This window comes from Mixophyes fleayi, chromosome 6, assembly GCF_038048845.1.
Source record: "Mixophyes fleayi isolate aMixFle1 chromosome 6, aMixFle1.hap1, whole genome shotgun sequence".
Classification (NCBI taxonomy): domain Eukaryota; kingdom Metazoa; phylum Chordata; class Amphibia; order Anura; family Limnodynastidae; genus Mixophyes; species Mixophyes fleayi.
In genome coordinates this window covers 185,265,176-185,290,927 of record NC_134407.1, presented here as the reverse complement: position 1 = coordinate 185,290,927, position 25,752 = coordinate 185,265,176, and the positions used below count along the sequence as shown (strand labels likewise).

At 37.9% G+C, this 25,752-nt stretch overlaps 1 protein-coding gene across 1 annotated transcript in view; it reads right to left on the bottom strand.

Moving 5' to 3' along the window:
• ASIP (agouti signaling protein) overlaps positions 1–11,619 on the bottom strand; it is a 73,884-nt gene extending 62,265 nt beyond the window's left edge. Inside the window, exons 1-2 of the mRNA XM_075177557.1 lie at positions 11,241–11,619; positions 10,972–11,033 (exon numbers count right to left, since the gene is read on the bottom strand). Of these exons, the coding sequence (XP_075033658.1) occupies positions 10,972–11,033; positions 11,241–11,284 (106 nt within the window). The 5' untranslated portion in view covers positions 11,285–11,619. The remainder of the gene's footprint in view (positions 1–10,971; positions 11,034–11,240) is intronic.
• Positions 11,620–25,752: the final 14,133 nt, after the last annotated feature.

Sequence of the window (25,752 nt, the reverse complement as noted above, 5' to 3'; positions counted from 1 at the left end):
TGAGTCAGATGTGGTGATAGGAGAGGTTAGGGGTTAGATGATGTTGTAGGAGGGGTTGCATGGGGCTATATCAGGGTTTCCCAAACCCAGTCCTCAGGGCTCCCTAACAGTGCAGGTTTTCCATATCTCCTTGCTGGAGCACAGGGGTATTCATTACTGACTGACACATTGTAACAGATCCACAGGTGGTCCTAATTATGTCACATGTGATCCGGAAAACCTGCACTGTTAGGGAGCCCTGAGGACTGGGTTTGGGAAAGCCTGGGTTATATGATGAGTCAGATGTGGTGATAGGAGAGGTTAGATGATGTGGTAGGAGGGGTTACATGGGGTTATATGATGAGTCAGATGTGGTGATAGGAGGGGTTAGATGATGTGGTAGGAGGGGTTACATGGGGTTATATGATGAGTTATAAGAGTCCTGACTCTATACCTTTTCTTCTGCTCCAACTTCACTACAATAGCCTTGCCTGGAGTTTCTGAAGTTTTGGTATTTTTCATTTATTGTTTATCACCCTGTATAGTCGAATATATTGTGTACAGCGCTGCGGAAACCTTGTGGAACCTAATAAATAAAGGATAAAATAATAATAATGTGGTGCTAGGAGGGGTTAGAAGTGGTGATATGATGTGTTATATATGGAGAGGAGAAGAGTTAGATATGGTGATTGGAGACGTTATATGTGTTTATAGGAGGAGCTATCCCAGATGATAAGAGGAGTTAGCAGTGCATATAGGAGAGCACCTAGGTTTATTGATGCATATAGTTATAATTATAAATAAAACTATAATATAATTATGCATATAATAATGTCCTTATTCTTGTTATTTTCTCCTTTTTAAAAGCAATAAAGAGATTTTTATAGGAGTGCATATAGGAGAAATTATGTATGGTTGTTGAAGGGAATAAATGTTGTGATAGGAGGCGTTAGTTATCGTGATAGAAGGAAAGTTGTTTTAGACACAAATATTTTAATTATTCCACTATAAAGCATGCCACTCATCTGGGAACACAGTCATTAAAATAATTCTATGTATAAATTGTAATCGTTGTGATTTATTTATCACGGTATCAATGGACTCAAAGTAATCTGAATTTTATATTACAAAATAATTTATTTAACGCCATCAAAAATTCTTTGCTAAATGAGGACTAGGTATATGAATGTACCCAGTAATACACCCACATACAAAAACAAAATTTTGTTTTTTGAGATGAGATTATTTAAATTAGATTCTAGGGGGTCTATTTACCAAACTGCGGGTTTGAAAAAGTGTAGATGTTGCCTATAGCAACCAATCAAATTCTAGTTATCATTTATTTAGTACAGTGGTTCCCAAACTTTTGCAGTTCGCGGCACCCTTAGAGTCTCCAAATTTTTTCAAGGCACCCCTCCAAAATAATTACTGAACAGTCCTGTTTTAGAGGTAGTTGGGTCAAAAAGTTGTAATAAGTATTTAGGTCACGACAGAAATACTTATTTAGTTGTATGCAAAAATGCCCCCTGCATCCAGGCACACTGCCCCCTCTGCATCCAGGCACACTGCCCTCTCTCATGTTGCCCCCTCTGTTACGCTGGCCCCCTCCTCTGCCCTCTGTCACGCTGGCCCCCTCCTCTGCCCTCTGTCACGCTGGCCCCTCCTCTGCCATCTCTCACACTGTCCCCCTCCTCTGCCCTCTCTCCCCCTCCTCTGTCCTCCTCCTCTGCCATATGTCCCCCTCCTCTGCCCTCTGCCCCCCTCCTCTGCTCTCTGCCCCCCTCCTCTGCCCTCTGTCCCCCTCCTCCTCAGCCATCTGTCCTCCTCCTCTGCTCTCTGTCCCCCTCCTCTGCCCTCCTACTCTGCCCTCTGTCCCCCTCCTCTGTCCTTCTGGTCTTCCCTCTGTCCCCCTCCTCCTCTGCCATCTGTCTTCCTCCTCTGCTCTCTGTCCTCCTCCTCTGCCCTCTGTCCCCCTCCTCTGCCCTCTGTCCTCCTCCTCTGCCCTCTGTCCTCCTCCTCTGCCATCTGTCCTCCTCCTCTGCTCCTCCTCTGCTCTCTGTCCTCCTGGTCTGCCCTCTGTCCCCCTCCTCCTCTGCCATCTGTCCTCCTCCTCTGCTCTCTGTCCTAATGATCACCATAAAATACAGAGAACATCCCTGTGACTGCAATATAACACAGAGAGCATCCTAACCACCACTACACAATACTGAAAACATTCAAGAAATTGCAATACAATGCAGATAGCAATATAGTGGCAGATATTCAATACAGGGGAGCATCCTTGTGGCCACCATAAAACACAGAGAGCATTACAGTGAGCACAATATAATACAGAGAGCCTCGTAGTAACAGTCATACAATACAGAGTGCACCCTAGTGACCGCCATACAATACATAGAACATCCTAGTGACCAATTACAACACAGATAATCTTAATGAATAAAATACAATACAAAGAGCATCCTAGTGATAAATGTACAGTAAAGAAAGCTTCCTAATTATCAATATACAATACAGAGAACTTTATAATGAATGATATATATGATACAGAGAGCAAACAATGACTACCATACAAAACAGAGAGCAGATATTCAATACAGAGTGCATCCTAATGACATATATTCATTTTAGAGAGCACCCTAGTGACTGCCATACAAAATGCAGAGATCATCCAAGTGTCAACCATACAATACAGAGAGCATCCAAGTGATTGATAAACACTGCAGGCAATATTGACTGATTTAGTGTCTATTGTTCTATATCTCCTCTATTCGATGTTTGGGGAAAGTGCTCAGATGAATTCTTTACAATGATAATTTGGTTGCTATTTTTGAGGTCTGCTTAAGATGCATGAAAGCAGCACAGGGGAACACATCATAACCAATATTTAGTGGAGGAAGTGCAAATATAAATATCTAGTTTTACTCCATCATGCCTGCTTTTGCATACAGCACACGTTTGTACACATACTTTCAATATGCACATATCAGCTTCAAATTTCAGCTGGTGTGAGATGGTCTGAGATGGAATTGCAATCTCTTTGCAAATACAACCTGTTTAAATCCCATTCACTACTGGGTTTCTTAATATTAGTTCCCAGGCATCCTTTAATCAAACCTTTTATTTAAATCAACTTTATCTTTATACATTTTATTTAATTTGAATTGCTCATTTCACCCTAGTTTTGCTATTTTCCACTCAAGGATAACTACTACAGAAATGTGTTTAATGTATTAGATTTACCAGTGCCAATTTTTTACTTCCATTGCTTTTCAGTGCTCAAGTGTAAATGTTTGTGAGTTGTGTGCACTTAACAGCTTCAATCTGAGTTAAAACACATCAAGGCCACTTATAAAAATCCAGTCTGTTAGCAATCCAAAGATCATTAAGGGCACACCTCAAAGTTTGCTCAGTCAACTCATGTTTTTCTCATGGAAATGTCAGAGACACACATGTTTTGTGATATGAGCTACTTTTACCTAAAAAGTGTCTGTGCATTAACATCACAAATGGACTTACTTTTTCATTCAGACTTTGTGATTCCCATTGTAGCTGTGGGTACGGGTGAAAATTGCATCTAATCCTATATTAGTCTAGCACTAGATAGAAAGGATTATCACTGATGATAGGAGGAGTTATTTAAGGTAATCGATGAAGCTAACTTATGTAAACTGACATTCATAACATAAATTGAGTTTACATAGATTAATAGTATTACATTATGAGGAGATTTATGGAATAGTGGAATAAATTAGATGAATACAATAGCCAAAATTACACATATTTTAAGAAGAGATCTACTTAATAGTAGGTAGAGTTTAATTAATTGATACAAAGAAATTAACACAGCGTTAAACTTATTTCACGAGAATTTTACAACTCAATATCTACTCTACTATTTTCATTAAACATCACAATATCCTGGATTGCTGGATTCAGTATTGTATCTTATATAAATACTGCCACTGTAATTTTTTGCTAAATATTTAGAAAAGAACAGAGAATTAACCCTTATTCCAACGATAAAAATAATCTGTTTTAATATGTTATAAAAGTAACTGAGTAGCTAAAATGAATTACTCCATACTATATTTATTTGTATGTGGGATTATTTTTAAAATTAAGAAAATATCAAACAATAAATGAGATATACTGAGGAAGAAAATAACCAAAGGGATCAACATAAAGAAGACTTGGATGGAGCAATAGGAGGTGATATAGAAAACAAGGCAGTTTGTTGTATATGTAACTTGGATACAAACATTTCATTAATTTACACAATATTCAATTTAATGGTTTAATACATTTTTGTTTTCAAACTGTGCACCTAAAGTGGTTTTATTGAACTACAAGTTATATTTAATGCAGCTTAACGTGAAAATATTTAGACTTTTGTGAAATATGAAAATCAACTACTTCAGTAGTCTCCCAAAACCCTGCAAGTTTCTTTTGTGCTTGATAAGTCTTTTTTGGTAGCTGTATGATAAATGCTTTTCCTAAATCACCTTTAAGAGGTTTCATCTACCCAGTGTATGACAAGCAGAGAAGACCTCAATATCTCAGTTTGCAAACTCATCACTCCAGTTTATACTATGATTTAATATTGTACATTAAAGATTTTCTTGCGTGAAACAACTAGGGCTACAATAAGCGTCAACATTATCACAAACATTAAAACTGTTTTGAACCCAGAAAAAAAAATAATTAAGCATTTTATGTTTTTAGCTAATAATACACTGGTAAAATTCTATTTAAAATGTATTCTTAGTTTAATACCTGGAATTACTATGCATACAATTTAAGAAAGTAACTTAAATTATGTAGATATTATATTCAGTGCAATATAATAAAGTACTTGGTAAACTGAGTTAAAATCAAATCAATATTTAATATTAATGATGATGATAAAAATAATAGTCTTATTTCAAGCACTTTTTGTGAAGGGGAAGCAAAAGTGGACAATTTATTACTTTATCAGGTTTTTACATATTAAACTAATTTATTAAATATAGTTAAAATTATTTATATCATATATCTCACAGAGAATCATAGAAATTAAACAAGAATTTAAAACATAGTGTATTTAAAAACAAATGTTCTTAAGTGTATATACTATTTCAGAAAAATATAATATTTAAATTTATCTCGTATAACATTCAATATATGAAAATCTGTCTACCCATTATACTCTATGCCGTTATATATCTATAGTAATTTAGTTATTTTATAGATAACTAAATACTATACTATAAAACTACTATGTACATAATGTTGCACTTTTTAACAATCTTGGTTGAAGTTATTAGAAATGTAAAGAAAATTATAATTTTTGGGAATTTAGAAACATGTACATTTATGGAATTTAGAAACAGATGACGATGTATGTCACTGAAGTGCAAATTGTTCAAAAATGATGTTGAGGTACTGAAATTTGGTAACATTTATAATTCCGTTTAAATGTAATATACCTATATGTAGTTACATATAAGTTGCAGTGTATTTTTTAAGCTTCAATATTTTACCTTTGTCCAATTCCAACTATTTCTGTTCAAATTGATATTTTTATGCATACTTAAGAAAGACTAATAAGCCGATTGTGTTAACAATTTCTCGGTCTAAAGTTGAATGTTATAAGTTAACTGAAAGAACACGACGATAAGTCACACACTAGAAAGATTAGACATTAAAACTGACCCGTGCAACATCTGTTTTAAGTCACGCCAAATATAGATTTGTTAAATGTGTAACATCTTTAAAAATGCAATTACCATTTAGCATGCCACACAGAGGCTAAAATAAATATTGGTAGTTACTGCTTAAGATGCTTTAATATCACAGGCCCAAAAATATACAAAATGTACTTATTTAATAAGGGATCTTGGATAAACAGAGCTGTAAATCTGTGTTTGTTATGGCACTAAACTACTGCATATACATCTATATTACCAATGCCTATAAAGATACATAGCAGAATAGATTTCATTTGTAATTTCCTTAAAAAAAATCAATATATGTGGAAAAGATTAAATGTATATTTCCTAACAGAGACACATGCAGACACACAAAAACAGAATTATGTAACCGTTAAAATAATATTGACAACAATGCAATTTTTCTACAACATGGATATTTAACAAAAGTCTAGATATAAATATAAAAACATATATTTTTATAATTGCTCTTACATCATTTTTTTTAATTGCCATAAACATAATTATTATAAAACTGTATGGAAAAAAACAGTATGCAACTACACGGCTAAAACGCATAACTTTAAGCACAATTAAATTTCTATCAGATAAATTGCTGTTTTAGTTAAATTGTTTCTGAAAAACCATATTAGTTATTTATTGTATTTTATTTATATCAAGGCTCATAACATAAATATAAAATAGATCACCAAATAAGAGATGTCACAGGGCAACCCACTGTAAAACATATTATTTATGCAATATTATTGCAAATACATTTAGGAATGGAAAGCGTTAACATTTTTTTGTTCTCAAAGGGGCAGTTAAGAGTTTATGAAGAGCCAATGGACTTTTCCGCCTCAAGAGAGAAAATGGAATGCAGAATAGAATTCCACTGCTTTTAACAGAGATATCAGTGGGGATTTACTAAAGTATGAAGAGAGCTTAGCTGTAATATGACCATAAATTTAGACAGGTAGAAGATGCACACACTTATTAAGGTAATTGAAGGGGTTATTGAATCTGGGCTTCCTGCAATGCTGGCATACTCCTAACTTGGATTCAGCAAAGATTATATGGATTACATGTTTAAGTCATCTTCAGTTTGGCTGCTTGAGGAGTGTTCTACCAGAAAATAGAAGGACTACAGTACAGACCAGTGGGATGTGATGAAACTCAGCTTGTAGTAAGATATGGACTGTGACACTGAGTCTGAAGAATGGATTCCTAACACAACTTCACGACTGCAACATTTTATCAGTCAGTATTCCAAGCATCATAATATATCTCGGCAAGCTCCTTGCATTTAAATGTAGTCTTTAAAATTGGACACATTTACTTTTAAATAAATGTTATTATTAATATTATGTTCCTCATTACATATAAAATATTAAATTGTTTAGGCTCTTAGTATTTGATGGATGTTAAAATAGCAGCTAGCCATATATTGTAAAATGCAGGTCTTACTGTGTTGTTGGCTCTTAGGGTTATATCTACTAAACTGCAGGTTTGAAAAAGTGGAGATGTTGCCTATAGCAACCAAACAGATTCTAGCTGTCATTTTGTAGAATGTACTAAATAAATTATAACTTGAATCTGATTGGTTGCTATAGGCAACATTTCCACTTTTTTCAAATCCGCAGTTTGGTAAATATACCCCTTAGTGTGGCATCAATTCATAGGTTCTTAGTGGCGCTATATAAATAAATTCTGATGATGATGATTATACTTCTGCACTCCAAGTTAAACAATTATTAAAAAATTGCATTACATAAAGTGGAATAGTATAATTAAAACTGTGTTTCATTGATATTTATGTTTAAACATCTGTTGAAGGATGGTGTAGCTATTATCTATGTGTTGATAAAATATATTGGGGCATATTCAATTGTCGGCGTAAACGCAGAAAATATCGCGGCGCGTGCACTATTACCGTTATTATGTTATTAGTTTTCTCGCTGGATTTCAGCTCGCAGCTCCCTGAGCTGAAATCCAGCTTACTATTACCGTAATAACGGTAGTAGTTTTAACGCTGCGGAAAACGGCAACAATTGAATATGCCCCATTGTGTTGATAACAAGTTGCTCTTTTAATTATTGTTGTGTATTTTATATGGACTGCCATTATCTCTATCATTTTCCTCCATCAGCCTTAACGGCATATCACTTTTCACTCTGCTACAAAACAACAGGTAGATGCATTCTCATCAGAAAGTTAATACGGAATTTGCTGGAGTTATATAAATAAATATTGATGATGATGATGATAGTCTAAGTAGCTTGATGTGCTCAGACTTAAGGCAACTCAAGAAAATCGATAAAAAAATAGTACGGTATAGAGATCCATATATATATATGTTGCTCAGTCTACAACATTTTCTCACTTTAACTTTGAACCGTATATATTGGTGGTTTTAGAGGCAGGATGGCATAGTGATCAATAGATCTGTATAATACATTATATTCTGGTGCTTTTATTTTAAGTTGTGTTCTGTTTATAATGCAGCTCAAAAATTGCTTGTGTTGACAAGACCTAATTGACTAGATGGAGCAATAGATATTTCACTAAATAAGACCTAGTTGTTGTGCAGGACTCTTGTAGAGACTGAGCATCTATACACTTTATATTAGCATGGCCTACATCTCAATCACTCAATATTCATACATCTCATTAAAATGGATGTTTATTTTATTGCCAAGATAAATATAAATGTAATAAATTAGCCCCTAAGTAGTGATTTATCCAGACTTAAATGATATTCCAAAAAGCAGATAAGAGCTATGCACATTTCTATACACAATGAAATATAACACTCTGCAGCATCACTGATTTCCTTTGATTTGTTAATTTCACTAACTCGAAATGCTGTCAACAAACATTACAGTGTTTTCCAGATTTATCCACGTCTGCTGCAGGAAAAACTCATTTAAAAAAGGTCAGTGGTTCACTAGATGTCAGTCTGAGGACAGAGGAACTTGATACCGGACTAACATGTTACTTTTAAAACTGAACGACTTATTTATTTGAAAGATTGCCTGTTAATATAAAGTTCACTGTTACCAACATTCTAAATTACTTTCCAGTGAGTCTGTACTGCTGAGATGCTACATCTGTACTGGTGATGTTATACTGTCTGAGTGCGCATTGAAATACTACAACCCCCATCATGTCAAGATGACAAGTTTGCTGAATTTTATAAGACTATGCTTCTTTTTTTTTTTAATGCCTCTTATTAAATATATATTGACAATGGCCAGATAATACGAATCTATGGTCAAAGCAATGTTATTGTGTAGTTGATCTATATTGAAAATCAATGGGGAAAAAACTTTAAAATATTGGACTGTGCCTAGAAATTAGGGACATTTGGCAACTATGATTTAAAAGCCATTATACTGTTGTGTACAAACAGCCTACATACGCTGCCTTCCTCATTGAAGGCCCTCACTGAGCTGAACTGAGATGTGGGGACATATCTGTGTTGGCCTGGAAGTACTGTACTTCTGTGTTGAACTAAACATTATAATTTTGCTCAAATATTTACCTATTTATTAGCATGAATATATTGGACTACAATTTAAGGAAATTATTACAAAATAAGTAAGCAAACTAACAACAAGAAAACATAAATATTGCAAACGCTTTAAAAATAATAATGCTGTAACTGATGTAGTGTCTAAACTGTCCCTCAGTTTTGTTGCTTGGATTTGCTGTAGTTTGGGTTCTAACTAACTTCCTATGCAATCGTCATACTATTACTTAAACATACGTAATGTGCATGAAATACTGGATTATTACTTATATGAAATAATTGACTGTATCAGTGATGATCTATCACAGATGCCCTATGTATTTTTTAAATTCCCCCATGTAAAAGAAAGAAAATCTTTTGTAATAGTCAGGGAATGTTATTGTTTATACAGTTTCCGTAAAACAGTATGTTTTATTCTCAATACTTATGTTTAGTGTGTAATAATACATACAATTTAATCACAAAAGAGAAAGATGTGTGTGTTGTGTATATTTACGTAACAATAATGAAAATCAGTAGCAGTTTTTATTTGTTTTTATTAAAAATGTACCATAAAGTCAAATCAGTTTAAAAGGCTAAAAAAAACGTATTCACAAATCCCCATGTAGGTAATGTGCACTTATTGTTCATAAACAGACCAAGGGGTAAATGTATCAATCTGCGGGTTCTTCAACACCTGCGTGTTCAGCCTCTTCCGCGATTAAATTTCAAGCGGCGCTGCATTGTAAAGGGTTAACTTCCCTTTACAATGCAGCGCAGCTTGAAATTTAATCGCGGAAGAGGCTGAACACGCGGGTGTTGAAGAACCCGCAGATTGATACATTTACCCCCAAGTGTAATGTGTTGGCAATCTGTCTCAGTGCTGTTTATCATTCTTTATATACAAGGGCAGAAATCTATAGAATTGCAGAACTGCAACAAAAAAAAAAAATCACAACCTCTAAAAGCTTAAACATCTTGCATAGAGAATGTAAATTGCACGTCTTCCAACTAGTGCGCGTTCAAAAAGAATATCATATGGAAGGAAACAAGGCTATAACCTGGCAATGTGACCTTAACATTTGCAACATTTGTGGTACAATATCACTGTCTAGCTGTGCATTTAAAACTGAATGTTCCCACAAAATTTTGCAGTCATATATATATAATTTTTGTTTGTTTTTGTTAATACTACTAAAGCACAGCTCACCTTCAGGGAAATAATTTTCCCCACGTTTTTTATGCTTATCTATTTGTAGCTTTAATCACATACAAGTTTGGTGGTTATACACTGTGAGGCTCATGAGAGTTGAGCGCAAATTGCATTTTTGGCATATGATACGCTTTGTTACTACAGCGCAGTCGCACAAAGCACTAGTTCTGAAACTCAGATGTAGGAAAGTGTATTATACGGCAAAAAATGCAATTTGCGCTCAACTCAACAGGATCCCCTGTAAGTCTAAGTGCAATGCCCCCATTATTCCTTAATAAATTAAATAGGTCAATGTGTGGCTAGCTTTTTGTGAAGTGTCCTATTTGGTATACATTGAAAACTACCAGAGGCACAAAGCCTACACATAAAGCGATTTTATATTAGTGAAATGCTGCAGCTTAAACATACTTTCGTCCATCTTTCCCACATTAGTCTCTTTACATTTTCAAGGTAACAACTTTTGCCCTAAGCAAAACAACCAAACAGTTTTGACACATTTCTTAGCAATTTGCTGACGGGAGAAAAGGGTAACTAAACATTGTGTCAGAAGCCTCTAAAGTCACGAACAAGACACCTACCTGATATCTCGTTTTGGCCGCGACCAGATCTGCTTTCTTTTTCCCTCTTCAACTGCGTATAACTCTAAGAGAAGGAAAAAATCTGAAAGCAATTTTCGAAAAGGAGAAAAAAAAAATAAAAGCAGTGCAGATTACACACAGCCTGTAAAACTGGCAAGTAAAAATGATGGGAGATGTAAAACTCTCTCAGGCCTGTCACTTTGCTGCATAGCAGTAAAATACACGCATAGTTTTCCAAAGATGGCAAAAATGTTCCAACACAAACTTACTGGGCTGAGGGTACGGTTGTCAGTCCAACGGTCCTTAGAGACATATCTAGAAACCCTTTCGGTGATAATTCTCCTTTTTCTCTTACGAAAAAAGTGACTGGCTTTAGAGGCTAAATGGATCTCTGTTGCACAGACCTTTAAAGGGTGAGAGAACAGCTGTATATAATCTGATCAATTAGCCAGTCACCATAAAGTTTACCAGGGTCTGTTCTCTAAGGCAGGTTTTGGAAGTAACTCTGTAAGAAGGGCTCAGAGTATGCATGCTTGCCAATTAGGGGCTTACGCAAGGTTCTGCTTTAACTCACCGTGGCAACAAAAGATGAACCCGTTCAAAAGAAAGGATTCTAAAAGGGAAATCTTATGAAGAAACATATAACATGAAAAACATTATATACTGAAGTTTAATTAAAGTTATTTAGCATGCTGTCCCCACTCACCTTCAGGCCCTATAACCACGCCACCCCTGCACCCGCCATATTCCCAACAACTGTGGTAGTTCAGTCACTTGACTTTTTTTCTATAGTCTGCCCCATTGTTCCATAAACTTTCTATATAAAATATTCTGTTTTATGTAGGACATTAATAAAAACATCTTGATCATTGCATCTGTATCTGAAGTCATGTGGGATCAATATAAGAAAAATGAGAGTATAGAAAAGCATTCATCAATATTCTGTTAATCCTCTAAGGCAGGTAACCATTACTCACAATATAATTGCAGTGCGTAAGGTTTGGCCACTTCCCGCAGCGTTCTGTGTGAGCTATGAAATGTATGGCCAACACAACAGATGGAGATGCTCACAGACCCAGGGCTCTATGGGTGGTGTAAATGAGTTTAGCAACGATGTGCTGAATTTATGTGTAATGAGAAATGTTTCAGTGTTTTGTCATAACCGGCAGAACTAAAGCTGTCAATCCAATGCTTCCCAAATAAATATTTTAAATAACCTGCTGTGCCTCTTATTTCTATAGCCAGAAAGTGCTGAGCTATGTTTAGAACTGAGGATTAGTCACGCTGAGAATCAGGGTATGTTGACTGAAAAAAAAGATTAAATATTGGTATTGGTCCTAATCACTTTTGTACTCCCATTAGCTCTGCATTTCAAGCACGTTTTAGTTCCATAAAATGGAAGACACTTCCAGATGTGCCTAGAAATTGAATTCCAGACCTTATGATGGATTCAGGTAAGCCAATAAAGATGTAATATCGATATATGTGCAATTAAATTGTTTCCTTATACTTTCCAGATTCCTTAACTTATCGTTCACTGGGATGGAAATCCAATCAAAAATGGAACAGAAAATCAGCTCATATTGTGAAATAAATTACTCTCAAGCCCAGCTCAAGTTATGCAAATAAATGGAAAAACTATAATGGTAAAGCATTCTTTAACAGCCAAATAGATTTTACATTCAGCACATTATGTAACTTACAGGACCACTAGAGGTAATATACATTGCTCATGGTTACCCTGACTTTCCACTGCAACTTCTCTGTTATGTGAAGTAGTTGTAACACATTATAGAAGAGATAGCTGTAGCTGCTCCCACACCTATAGCACTGTGTCCTGATGGGTTTTCATCATACTTACCAACATTTGAGATCTTCCCTTCAGGAGGAGAGATCTCGCTGCTGTGTCCAGGAGGTGTGACCACAGGAACTGCGTCATTAGGCCCTGTCCCATCTGCTAAACAATACAATTTTGGCCTATCACAGTAAGGGATGAGGCCAGGATGACACTGGGAATCTCATCAATAAGCCAGGCCCCTACCAGGAGCAGGCTGGGCTGGGGGTCAGGGGGCATCTGCCCCTTGGTCCGGTCACATAGTGGGCTACCTTGGACTGGGTCACTGGGCCACCTGCATTTTTTTTCCTTTAAAATAGGCTGCCGAGTCGAGTTTTGCCCCCAAGGGCTAGAATTTGCCAGCCCTCCCCTGGCCCCTCCTCATTTCAATAGGGAAGTGGGCAAGATGTGGGAGTTTGCTCTGCTCTCCCAGGAGTCCGGGTGAACTGCCAGAAATTTGGGAGTCTTTTTTTCACTTCAAGGGAATATCTATACAGATGTTTACGACTTGCTGCAGGTACAACCTTGACCCTTGCTCGATATACTGAAGGAATTATATTCCTTACCATTGGCACTTCCCCTTCAGAATAACTGTTAGAAAGAAGGGAATGTTTACAATTCTCCACTGAAGCTACAAAGTACTTCTGCAACATCTTGTGAGATCATGTAGAACTTTATACCTAAGTGTGGGGACTTTCTACCCGGACACACTAGTTTACCAGAACAAGTAGTTGTCAGTAGATAGTCAAAGGTCAATGAAACCTCCAAGACCCCAAAGTTCTGAGCAACTACGGAGAGTTCAGCCATTGGTAACCGTGCTTACGTTGGACCAGGTTGACTCAATTAGAACATTTGCCCAAGTAAGTTTCTATGAGATTTAATCTAATTTGGGATCCTCTTCATTTTATATATTACATTAAACCATTTTCACAATCTTTGTAAGAATTTGGAGACTTTGCAAAAATGTAGCCTTGGTGCTCCAACCCACTCAGGGGCACTAGCCCTGCTTCCGATTTGTTTTGTAGTATAATTATGTGTTATGTATTTGATAAGGTATTGTTTGTATCTTTCATTCCTATACCTCCTGTCCCAGTAGTTGGTTAGCTCACTGATGCATATACAGTGCTGCCTTTTTGGAAAATAATTATGGCTCTTATAATTTGCATTTCTTATAATGGGATTAAAACCCCACAAAGAAGAAGCAAGGAAGTAGGAGAAGTAATAGCTGTTTCCCTTTAATAGCTTTTTTCAAGTGTTACTGTTTAAACAAGAGACAGTCGTTCCCACCAAAAATTTTCTCAGTGGTATTTTAAGTATTTGATAAGTCTAAATCCTAAGAAGGGTTTGCTTTCCCTGCAGAGAGAAGGAGAGGGAAGGACAAGACTTTTTTAAAGCACATTGGAAAAATAGAAACAAACAATGGAACATTGTTTGTCTATGCCATGATGGAAACAGATTACCTTCCATTTACAGGTTCTCAAAAGATATCTTAATTTGTGCGTAGAACCATAGATGTATATATTCTTGCCCTGGACATTACAATAAATTCTTATTTCTTATATATTTTATTCCTACCATTATGCAGGCTACTCCAGTTTAGGTGATATCTTGGATGACCAGCACAGTGGCTTAGTGGTTAGCACTTCTGCCTCACAGCGCTGGGGTCATGAGTTCAATTCCCAACCATGGCCTTATCTGTGTGGAGTTTGTATGTTCTCCCTGTGTTTGCGTGGGTTTCTCCGGTTTCCTCCCACACTCCAAAAACATACTGGTAGGTTAATTGGCTGCTATCAAAATTGACCCTAGTCTGTGTGTATGTTAGGGAATTTAGACTGTAAGCTCCAATGGGTCAGGGACTGATGTGAATGAGTTCTCTGTACAGCGCTGCGGAATCAGTGGCGCTATATAAATAAATGATGATGATGACCAAGGCCCATATCCATTTGAGACACCGTCAAACCATGACCTTATCTTTAGACAGATATAAAGTGTCTTATAATATGGTCATGGAAGTTGAACTAATCTGTAAGGAAAATATAGTTTATTGCACCAACACTTAAAATTCCAAGATTCTGTAAGTCAAATAGGTCAGCCAGGTGTATAGCTGATATGTACTAAAGAGGGGATGACCTATTGTAGGAGAATTTTATACATTTAATAAAATACGGGGAACTTGGATAGTGCGAAATATAAACATTGCTTTCCACATTGATCGTGGTTCAGATAGTATACCATAATTTGACATACCTACTATGTATAAGATTCATGTGGAAATATATTTCCTGCATGATGTAACTGTGTTCCTTGGCAATCCTTGTTCCATCTTTGCACTTTAAACTGTATTGAAATTCTTCCCTTCCAATACCATTGTATTTATAGAATAAAGATGAAAGCATCCATCTCACCTCTGCACTTTTTCCCTCAGCCTGTTTCCATTCTGTGTCTTTCCCTGTCTTTGTCCCCCAGTCTTGCATTTGAGGTTTATTCATAATGACTGGTGAGCAGGAGATGAAAACAGACACATGAATGAGCAGGAGATAAAAATTGATAACAAAAAGTTTCTCTAGTTAAAATACCTTAAAAATGAACATAAGTTAATTAAAATAAAAAAACAATTTATCAACATTTTTTGCTTTTGAGTAAGGGATTTAATGCTCCTCAGGCACAATGCACACTAGGCATATATGGGACTTTACTTCCTCTGTAATTGTAATTTAACATGCTGCACTGTCTAGGGTATCATATGTTGAAAAATCTAATGAGTGGGATTGTTTCCAGTGACGGAGTGAGACCTCTGTGATTGGCAGTCAGTAAGTAAATCTTAATGGTGGACTTCGAATCAGTGAAGTATCTTCTATTAGGCGCACATCAGTATTTACACGGTACACAAACTTTAGCAGCTTGCTGAACTCAGCCGGGAAGTAAACAAGGGTTAATTGTCCTCTATGAAGAAGTACACATGGAATGCTGTAACTGGTGTTGACCCAAAAAAACAACCTGCAGTGGAATGTCAGGTTAACCCCGAACAATATCTAACTCTTTGTTGCCTACTCTCTCAGAATATTTGGTAGATTATTTGGAGACCTCCAATATCCTGGGAGAGTTGATATCCCATGAAGACATGAATGGCATCATTGAGTCATATCAATGATTATTTTTATGCCTGGCTCTCCAGGAGGGCAGATAATCCAATGCCGTTTCTACTTGCCTGCTTTCTTTAAGTCACAGAACACTGAAAGGGCTGACAGCCTTATTTGGTTTCTCCAATGCCCACAACCATGTTATGAGGTAGAAACTAATTTCATTAGGTGTTTAGATAAATTCCAGGCAGGGGAAACAGTAAAACATCCTGGCGTGGCGCCTCAGACATGCTCAGCATCCCAGGCCAGTGAAAATACTTTCATAACTGTGTCTTGAAGAATTAATGACCCTACAATAAATTTATCACCCTGGAAAGACTTTTTTTTTGCAATAAATCCTTTTTGTTTCCACAAGTCACCAGATACTTTTATGCTTGTGAATCTTTATTCAATAACATGCGTTTAAAAAACCTACAATAACCTAGGAGTCTCATCTATGACTCCATTGTGCACATCTCTGACTGCAGTCTCTCCTAGGATCCCCTCAGTCGCCTATAGATCAGCCAGAAACTGAATACTGAACAAGCCAGTATCATAATGAGCCACAATCTCAATATCTAAGCTATTTTTAATAGATCCTTGGAGCCACTATTGTATGTTTAACCACTTCATTGCCACAGGTTCATGTCAAATCTGTACCTCAGATGGCTCAAACATTTGAACCACTTTAGTGCTATATACTGTATATAGAAGGAGAGAGAGAGAGAGAGAGAGAGAGAGAGAACCACCAGATCTCAAGCATTGCACGTCCTGCAGAAGTATCTACTGCTCTTCTCCATTCTATTTCCATTCACCCCATCTAGCCCACTGACTTCTACTTCTCTCTATAACACCACATTGCTGTTGCCTATTGACTAATTCATCTTATCTATTTTCCCTACCCATTCCCACCACAATTCTCTCTAGCATCTTATTTCTCCTCCTGCCATCATTACTTCCTCCTACTTCCTGGTACAGCACCTTCTTGGAGCCCCTTCCAATGCCATTAAAGGATGAGTGACCATACCAGGTTGGTAGTTGCTTCCACTACACAGGCAGGTCAGGACCCCAGACAGGCCTGCGCCTCAGTACTGAGCTCCCCTCTTGGCACCCCTGCTTGCACCGCTGTCTCCACTTCACAAACTGATCTATGTTAACGGAATTTAACCTCTCACCTACATTTAACTCTCCCCACTTAAAACTATCCTCAACGATACTGTGGTATTAGCTCTACTGTACAGGTTTTCGCCCGGGACCACCGCAAGGAGGTTTGGACTTCGCTGCTAGAGGTGCGCAGTGTAATAGCGTAGAGGAGCTGGGTCAAACCAAGAGGACAATGCGGTACCAAAGGAGATTTACGAGAATGGTCAGGAAAGCCGAGGTCAAACCAGGAGAGTACACTAGCCGAAACAGGATCCAAGAGGGTAGTCAAACAAGCTGGGTCAATACAGGAGAACTTAGAGCAAAAATATAATAAACGCTTGAGGCAGGAAATAGACCTGATACTCTGGCACCCTAATGGTCTTTTTTCTTTTTAGGGATCTAGATAGTAAACGAGGAGCATGTAAATCTTCTTTGTCGACCCATGATCTTTCTTCTGGTCCGTAGCCCCTTCAGTGGACCAATAATTGAGTCTTACCCTGAAGGAGAGGAGAGTCAAGGATATTTTCCACCTCATATTCATCACCACTCAAGGTGATGAATATGAGGGGGAGAAGAAGGTTCTTTAAAGAATTTATTAATGACCAATGGTTTGAGCAATGAGATATGGAAAGTATTGTGGATTCTGAGAGAAGCAGGTAAGAGAAGCTTATAGGAGACTAGATTGATGACTTGGGAGATGGGGTAAGGACCAATGAATCGGGGAGCTAACATCATGGAAGGAACACGAAGTCTGAGGTTGCGAGTAAATAACCAAACATGATCCCCTACAGATTTTTGCGATGTGATCGCTTGTAGTATCGAGAAGTTTCAATGAGTCTCATCTGAGTTTTACTTTAAATCTGAGAAAAGTTGCGGATTACAGTATCAACTGTCGGGACTGAGGAGACAGGAACCTCTGCCAGACTGGGAAGGACCGGATGTCTGCCAAACACAGTGAAGAGTGCCAGAGTCAGATTTAAATAGAGGGACCCAAGACATGATTGCCCGGCGGTCCAGGCATGATAGACCGCCGACCAAGGCTGGAAATTAGCGTCCCGTTACCTAGCAACGGGGCGCGCTATCGCGTCTGCTCAGTCTATTGATTCTGATTTTGTGCTCCTGATTCCTAGTGTATATATATATATCATCTTCCTGAAAGTTCAGTGCCTTGCATATACTTGGCTCTCTGCGGTCTCTGTGCTTCAGTATTAGTTATTTGCCCTGGTAAGCTTATCCATTATATTTCATTTGAATTTGTTCGTCCTACACATAATTGAAAATAGTCATTAAAATAAACACATACTGTACAGATCAAAAATAAAATGGTATAAAAATACAAGTTTGAATAAAAAATTCCAATAAATAATTGATGTGAAAAGTTTTTTAACTCCAGTTAATTATAATTTAATCAATGTACCCTGACCAGATAGTAAGTAAATTATACCTACTTTCCTGGAATGTCCATGAGACCCCTGAATTTCAGGTAGTTCTCCCGGACTCCAGGCAGAGTAGGCCAGATGCTGCATCACTTCCTTCAGAAGTGGGTGGAGGATTGATGATGTGATTCAATGCAAATTGCATCATCATGGCTCACCCATCACTATGCAATGACATAAATTATGCTAATTCACAGCAGGGGGCGTGGCTTTGGAAGTCTATTGCCAGAGGAAGATGGCAAATCTCTTTGAAGTACCATCTGCAGGAAAACCACCAGAGAAAGGGTTTTTTTCCTTTCATAAATAAGCCTCTTAAAGAGTAAATGATATGATGGAATCTTATGATCTCTCCCAGCCAAGGACAGTCACAGTCCATAGGCAAACCAGGGGGGGGGTTTACTAGAGCCTGGAAAACCCCCCTACAAGCCTGGGTACTGTATAATTGAGGTGGCTAGACCTTGTCCCCGCTTCACACGGCTCTGCTTGAAAAGGGAGAACTGCATGCACCTAACAGTAGTGTACGCAGCATTGCCCATGTATATTATGGGCATAGGAAGAGTTGGAGAGCAGCCAAGCACTGTCGAAAATTATAGTCCCGCCCCCATGCATGCTTGTCACGCCCACTGGCGGCATGGTGTGGAAACCCCCCCTCTACAAATCCTGCGTTTGCCCCTGCAGTCTCTGTATCAGGTCTGTCCTGCCTGCTAGCATTATTAGACACATGGCATCTGGCTCTATCAGATGCAGCTCTATGAGATCCAGATCACATAGAGCTATCAGTGTTGAGAGATCGGAGATACACCATTTAGGGCCTTCCCTAGTTAAAGATAAAATAAAAAAATAGTGTTTATATTCATAGACCTTTCACTCCTTTAAAAATGAAGCTTACTTATTACATTGTAGGTAAATTAATGCCTTGAATTAACCGTGTAATAGTATTAAAGAACATGATCTAGAAAAATCAGTTTTCCCTAATTTTGTCTGTTTTTTATTCCTGTATTTATTCCAAGCCACATCTATCCCAAACAATTATGTAAAATATATTTTAGCAACTAAATATGAAGGGAGGGAATAATGTCTGCTTACATAAATATGTACAATGTATGTAATCTCATACTTTAAGTAAGAGAAGAAAGTAAATCTAACAGCATGCGGTTTCCTCTCCACATGTCCAAGATACCTGTGGAGAAGTAGACAATGCTATGTTTATTTCCGTGCATTTGTAAAAAAGAGTTTTCAAGCTCTGCTGAATATCTCAGTTCAAAATCTTACTTCAAAAGGTCAGAGAAGGACACGCAAAACTTCAGAACCTATCATGTTAATAAAGGCTGAGAACTCTCAACCAATTAGAAGCATAGGAATCGGTAGAAACAATTGTGAAGTTTGTCATGTCTTTGATTGAAACCGCTCAAATTTCTAGCACTCGGGGAGAATTTATAAGAGACTTTCCTCTGAGCCTGCTGTATTGTATGGCTGCTGGGAAAATGCCGTAGACTGGTTTCAAAGGGTATGGGTTTTCATTGTCTCCTATGCTATATAGTGTATGGATTGCTCTTATTTTCTTTTCTATACATGCTGCACATTTTCTTTTCTATACATAGATACATGCTATTTTTTTAATGCCAGGCCTATAGAGGTGAAACCTCTGGGATATTGTTGAAGATAAGGAGTGACCACATTACAATTTTGTTTTAAAGGTGGGGGAGGATGTTGGTATGTACTTTGTTTCCACCTCTGGGGATGATATTATCTTATTTACCACCACTCTAGGGGGTTGAAGCCAATACAAGCTCTCTAAACACTGGACATTTAGGTCCTTGTCTGTTCTGTTTTAAATTCCATTAAATGTAACCATGTAAAGAATAAAGCTATGCAAATAAATGATTAACTTGTATTATGCAAAAGAGGATTACTTACAGAAGGCAAGTGACAACGTAACAAAATCATACAATGTGTATGATATAAGGGCAAATTGCTCTGCCACTAATAGCATGGCGAAGGATAACTAAAGCATAATATCATGTGACTAAAACAATGTGCGGCCACCTGACCCGGATGCATACTTGCCACCTCTCCCTGAATGTCAGGGAGACTCCCTGAAATAGGAGTGATCTCCCTCACTCCCTGAAGAGTCTGGCGTTCTCCCTGATGCTGAGCCAGTACAAGGCGTGGTTGGCTTCGCCATCTGTGGCATGATGACACAGTTAAGAATTTGTGTCCTATGTCCATGTATTGATGCCTATGGAGGTGGCCATTTTCATGGAGACCAAGATTTAATCAAAGACTGGCAGGTAAGACAACATGACTTCAGTAATGGAGACAGAAATGTAAAAAATACTTCAGTCTCTAGAGATTCATTAGCTGCTTTTCTTTAACGCATAGTTGCCTACTCTCCCGAATTGTTCAGGAGACTCCCGCATTTCTGGGAGGGCTCCTGAGCTCCTGGGAGAGCAGGGCAAACTCCCGTTTCTCGCTCCCGCAATAGATAAGTGGTGGGGACGGGGCTTAATGATGTAAATATCACGTCATCTTAGCTCCCTGCTGTAATTGGCCAAAATTGTGCCAATCGTTTAGGGGCCGGGGCCAAAATGATGTAATTCATCAAGCCCCGCCCCCGTATGCCCACTTTCCCCGGAAACTCCCTGAAGCCAACGAGGAAAAGTTGACAAGTATGACCGGATGTGACAGTATGAGTTATTTATTGTGATAGTTATTTACAAAAGCGCTAGACTGAGCACCTGCAGTGTGAATGCCGCCTTGTGATGTCATGTGTCTATTTTGGTCACAGTGCTCCTGTTTGTATGAATAAGAGCATGACTCATCCAGTCAAGATGGTAGCAGCTGCAGGGGTGCAATTTTTCGCCATCTAATGGGAGGAACTGCGCAGTTGGGGAGCTGCTTGCTGAATGTGGGCTTGGTGCACACATGCAGGATATTTAAATGAAGCTCAATAAACCGTCTTTTGCACTAACTAGGTGCAATTTATATATGAATGTACATTTTATGACCACAAATACCAAGCACTACAATGTACAAAAGTGACACATGAAATTAAAAAAGACCTAATTTCCTCTTAAGCTCACGGTGTGTTTACGACATACTGTATGTAAGGCTTTAAGCAATATATTAGGAGATAATAAAAGCAGAGGTTAAAACTTGTGAGAGCAGATAGGACTTTGAAGTGATGTTTTTAGTTTTGCAGTTAAACGCATTCACATTTCAGATCATAATGCTGGTAACGATGTTTGCAAAGGTGAATGCGGGAAGTGGGCATAATCCTTATAATGTGCATGATGGAAAATGTCACATTTGTGCACAAACATGCATTCATTTAAATCACCCTCAATGTATTTCCAGTTCTACACACGGTCTGATTATCATGCAGATTATTTATACTAAACCCACCAACACCTATATACATATTAATAAATTCATATAACAGCAAATATTTGGTGCCCAACATGGAAAAGCAATAATCCCCCTACACATACATACAACAAATGGTCCTGCAAATTGCTCCCAAATGCATGCTCTTGCCTGTCTTTAAATAATATAGGTATTTTAATGTAAGCCACATGTAAGACACTTGAAAGCAAACTTTTCTTTCACTGGACTTCTGAATGGTTTCCAGAGGTCAACTGCACCCAGTTAAATTTTCACTCTGCAATCACAAAACCTGTCTACACTTTCCAGAACTACCAGCTACAAAAGCCATAACCATGATAAAAAGAATACAGTGTATGCATGTCATATACCCAGATTAACGATGCTGTTATTCATACTGTGGAGAGACATAACTTAAGTGTGACATTGCATATAACTACCAAATCACAAGTAGGACCTACTTTCATACAACTTAATGGGCCTGAGTCATTTAGGAGATGCAAAGCATAAAAAAGGGGTAACTTTGCACTTGGGCAAAATCATGTTGTATTGGAGGGGGAGGTAAATTTAAAATGTGGGGACAGATTTATAGTTGAGGTAGAGCATGTCCTAGACCAACTTTAAATTTAAGTGTAAAAATAACGCTATCAAGTATTTGTGTGCTACATGAAAAAATATCCAGAATTTAACTTATCTGCAAAATAATAAACTAATATGCACCCCTTGCATTGTAACATAATTTGTCCTGGAGAACATTTACTCCTTTTATTTGCCTTACTTTCCTTAATGACTCAGGCCTAATATGGCTAATTGATTTGTTATCCTTTCCTTTATGAGTCCAAGGGACACCCAGCACCTTGGTGGCTGTTAGGAATCTACATATTGGTAAAAGATTGTATTTTATCCTAAAAAGTTTGATGCCAACTCTTGTGGTTTAAGCCACCTGCCCCACATCATTTCTAGTTCTGAGGGAAGCCTCTATGCATACGCACCAAGCTATTTATTTGAATTACCGTGTTGATCACCCATTGTCCGTTTGTAGGGGACTATCTTCATCCTCAAATGCACTACTTGATTTCTAGCTATAGAAAGAAGCTCCTGCACTGTGATGGAAGTGTGCGTATCACCCCAAACTATCCCAAAGAACATTCTAGCAGATTCTGTGGTAATTTAACCACATATACCTGCTCTATGGTATCATCCAGTAATTGGTCAACTTTTGGCAGCTTCACAATAAATGATTAAGAGAGAGCCGAAATGGATACGTCACCTCACACATCTATCCGACTCTCTGATCTCAACTCTATACGGTTTCTCCAGCGTGTGGTAAGTTCTGAGTATTAGGAAAAAATGAGAGAGTCTGTGGGTGCAAGTTCCTCACACTACCCTTTTATCCCCAACCACCGTTCATTAGGAAAACTCCCCACCTTCTCTCCCTTCTTGTCACTAGACGAGATCCCCTTTACCCTGCAAGTGTTAACCAGTAGCTTCAAATAGATATTAAAAATGCTTGTAGATTAGTGCTACTATTAGTAACAAGGGCTCATAAACAAGAATATCACTGGTTCAACTGAGTCTGTAGGGTGTGATGCCAATTCAAAGCCCCATAGAACGGTCTATGTGAGCCCCAAAAATTACTATGGATAGTAATTGCTGATAGAATTGTTTTCTAATATTTAAAGAGCTACCAATAATGTAGATTTAATTAAGTTTGGTCTACTTCCATGGGCCATTATATTGTTTATGTATATGTGTGTGAGGGTGGCAGAGGGTTTTTTAGTTTTTTTATTTACATTTTAATCACTATTCCTCCATATAAATGTAGCTATATGGGTTAATGTATTTTTAATGTACAGAGTTTGCATTATTATGTATTGTGTGTTTAATTAACCATTTAATTAACCATTCATCATCAAATCAGCCACGTTGACATCTTAGCTCATATTAGAGCATGATAGCAGGCAGAGACACTGTAGCCGCATTGGAAGACCATTTCTGGATCTTATTAGACTCAAAGACTTGCTCTACTGATCAGGTCACCAGGGTTACCCTTGGATGTATAAGAGTTGCAATGGCTGCACTAGCACAGGTTTCTGAGTAGAACATTGAGGTTTATTTACTAACAAAATGCATGTGTGCAATAACAGATAGCCACCAATCAGATCTTGGTGTCATTGTCTAACTTGCATTAGATCAATAAAATCAAATTGCTAATTGGTTGCTATGATATACCCCGCAACTGTCCTGATTCTGGGGAGCTGTCCAGACAGCTTGGACATTTGTACCGACTGCTCTGAATGTTGGGAGGTGACCGGCCAGGTGCCATAATAGAAGAGTGTTTTTAGGTTTCAAGATGAATTTGGGTGTTGGCTAGCACATCAGAGTCATTGGGTACCCTCCTGAATCGAATGACCAACCCCCTGGTTATACAACCATGCACCCATCACAAGGTGATGCACCCCTATCACAATTTCTTTATTTAAATGTTGGGAGGTATGCGATGGGATACTGCAGATCTGCAATGATGAACTTATCAGTATATAACCCTCCATAATTGTACTGGTTCATGACTGTTTTGTAAAGGCAAGTATGGGCACTGGCTTTATTGAACAAACAGGGAAGGGGAAAGTGATCACAGGAGAGGAATCCCCACCAATATACTAATGGGGGTGGGGAAGAGAGGTTATGTAAAACCAATAATGAGGCAAACTTAGCAGTTATCTTAGGCAGTAAGTCTTGGGGGCAACAAAATCATTAGAAGTAGTTTGAAACACAAACAATCTTGTGATGCACATACATCAATATATGAAATTTAAACAATCCTTTGATGGACAAATGTGCATTTATCCAGCAGTGGAATGCAAGCAAGCAACCAGCAATGTGCCTGTATCTAAATTGACAAGCAAATCTCCCAAGCAAGATTAAATCTCCTACTCTACATAAGGACTGGCATCTTTGCCAGATCATTGTGCTTCAGTGGCTTTGTTCCTGGGTTCAAATAAAAAAGGGTACGAATTTGGCTTGAGTGATTGCCTCCTCCGGTTCTGACCTTTCGGCTTTTGGAACTTTTTTGTGTTCTTTTCTGCTTGCTTCTCCCAGCCTTTCTCCAGCTTTGTTTTACATTTTTTGATTATTTCCTTATTATTATCCTTATTCCTATTGGACAGACAAGATAAAAGATGGCTGCGTTGGCAATTGGCATATAGTGAAAAGTTAAATAAATATTCAACATAAAGAAATATAATTTAAAAAAAATAATTAATTAATATAGTGGAATATTATATAAAAAGAGATTTTATGAATGCATACACATTACAATTATAACCTTAGAAATAGACGCATTTAAAAACTCCACATTTAGCGTAATTACTGTGCAATCTGTCACAAGTCGCGGTGGTGCCTCAAACCGTCGCGACTCACTGTGCCTGTAGGACGCGTTCCGGCCATCTCCATGACGACCGGGACGTCACTTCCTGTTTTTGCCCCGGCCGTTGCCTTGGCAACGGTCGGGGCGCTGCCGTTGCTAGCGCCGCATCCCGGCATTAGTTCAATTCCCAACCATGCACTTATCCATGTGGAGTTTGTATGTTCTCTTCAATGTTTGCATGGGTTTACTCTGACGCTGTAAGTTAGCATTTGACTACCACTCCAATGCCACATGATTTTGGGAAGTAGTTAATTTTGTATGGCATTTGCCATATACCTTCCTTAATGAATCTGGCCCCCAGAGCACATTTTGTGTATGGTATTACTACGGATGACCTACCTCTTGGAGGGGTGGATTGTTGTTGGAGGGCACAGGTTCCTTTTTGTGAAATGCAAATAGCAAATGCAAACCTTCTACAGCTTGTGCTTGTATGTTATT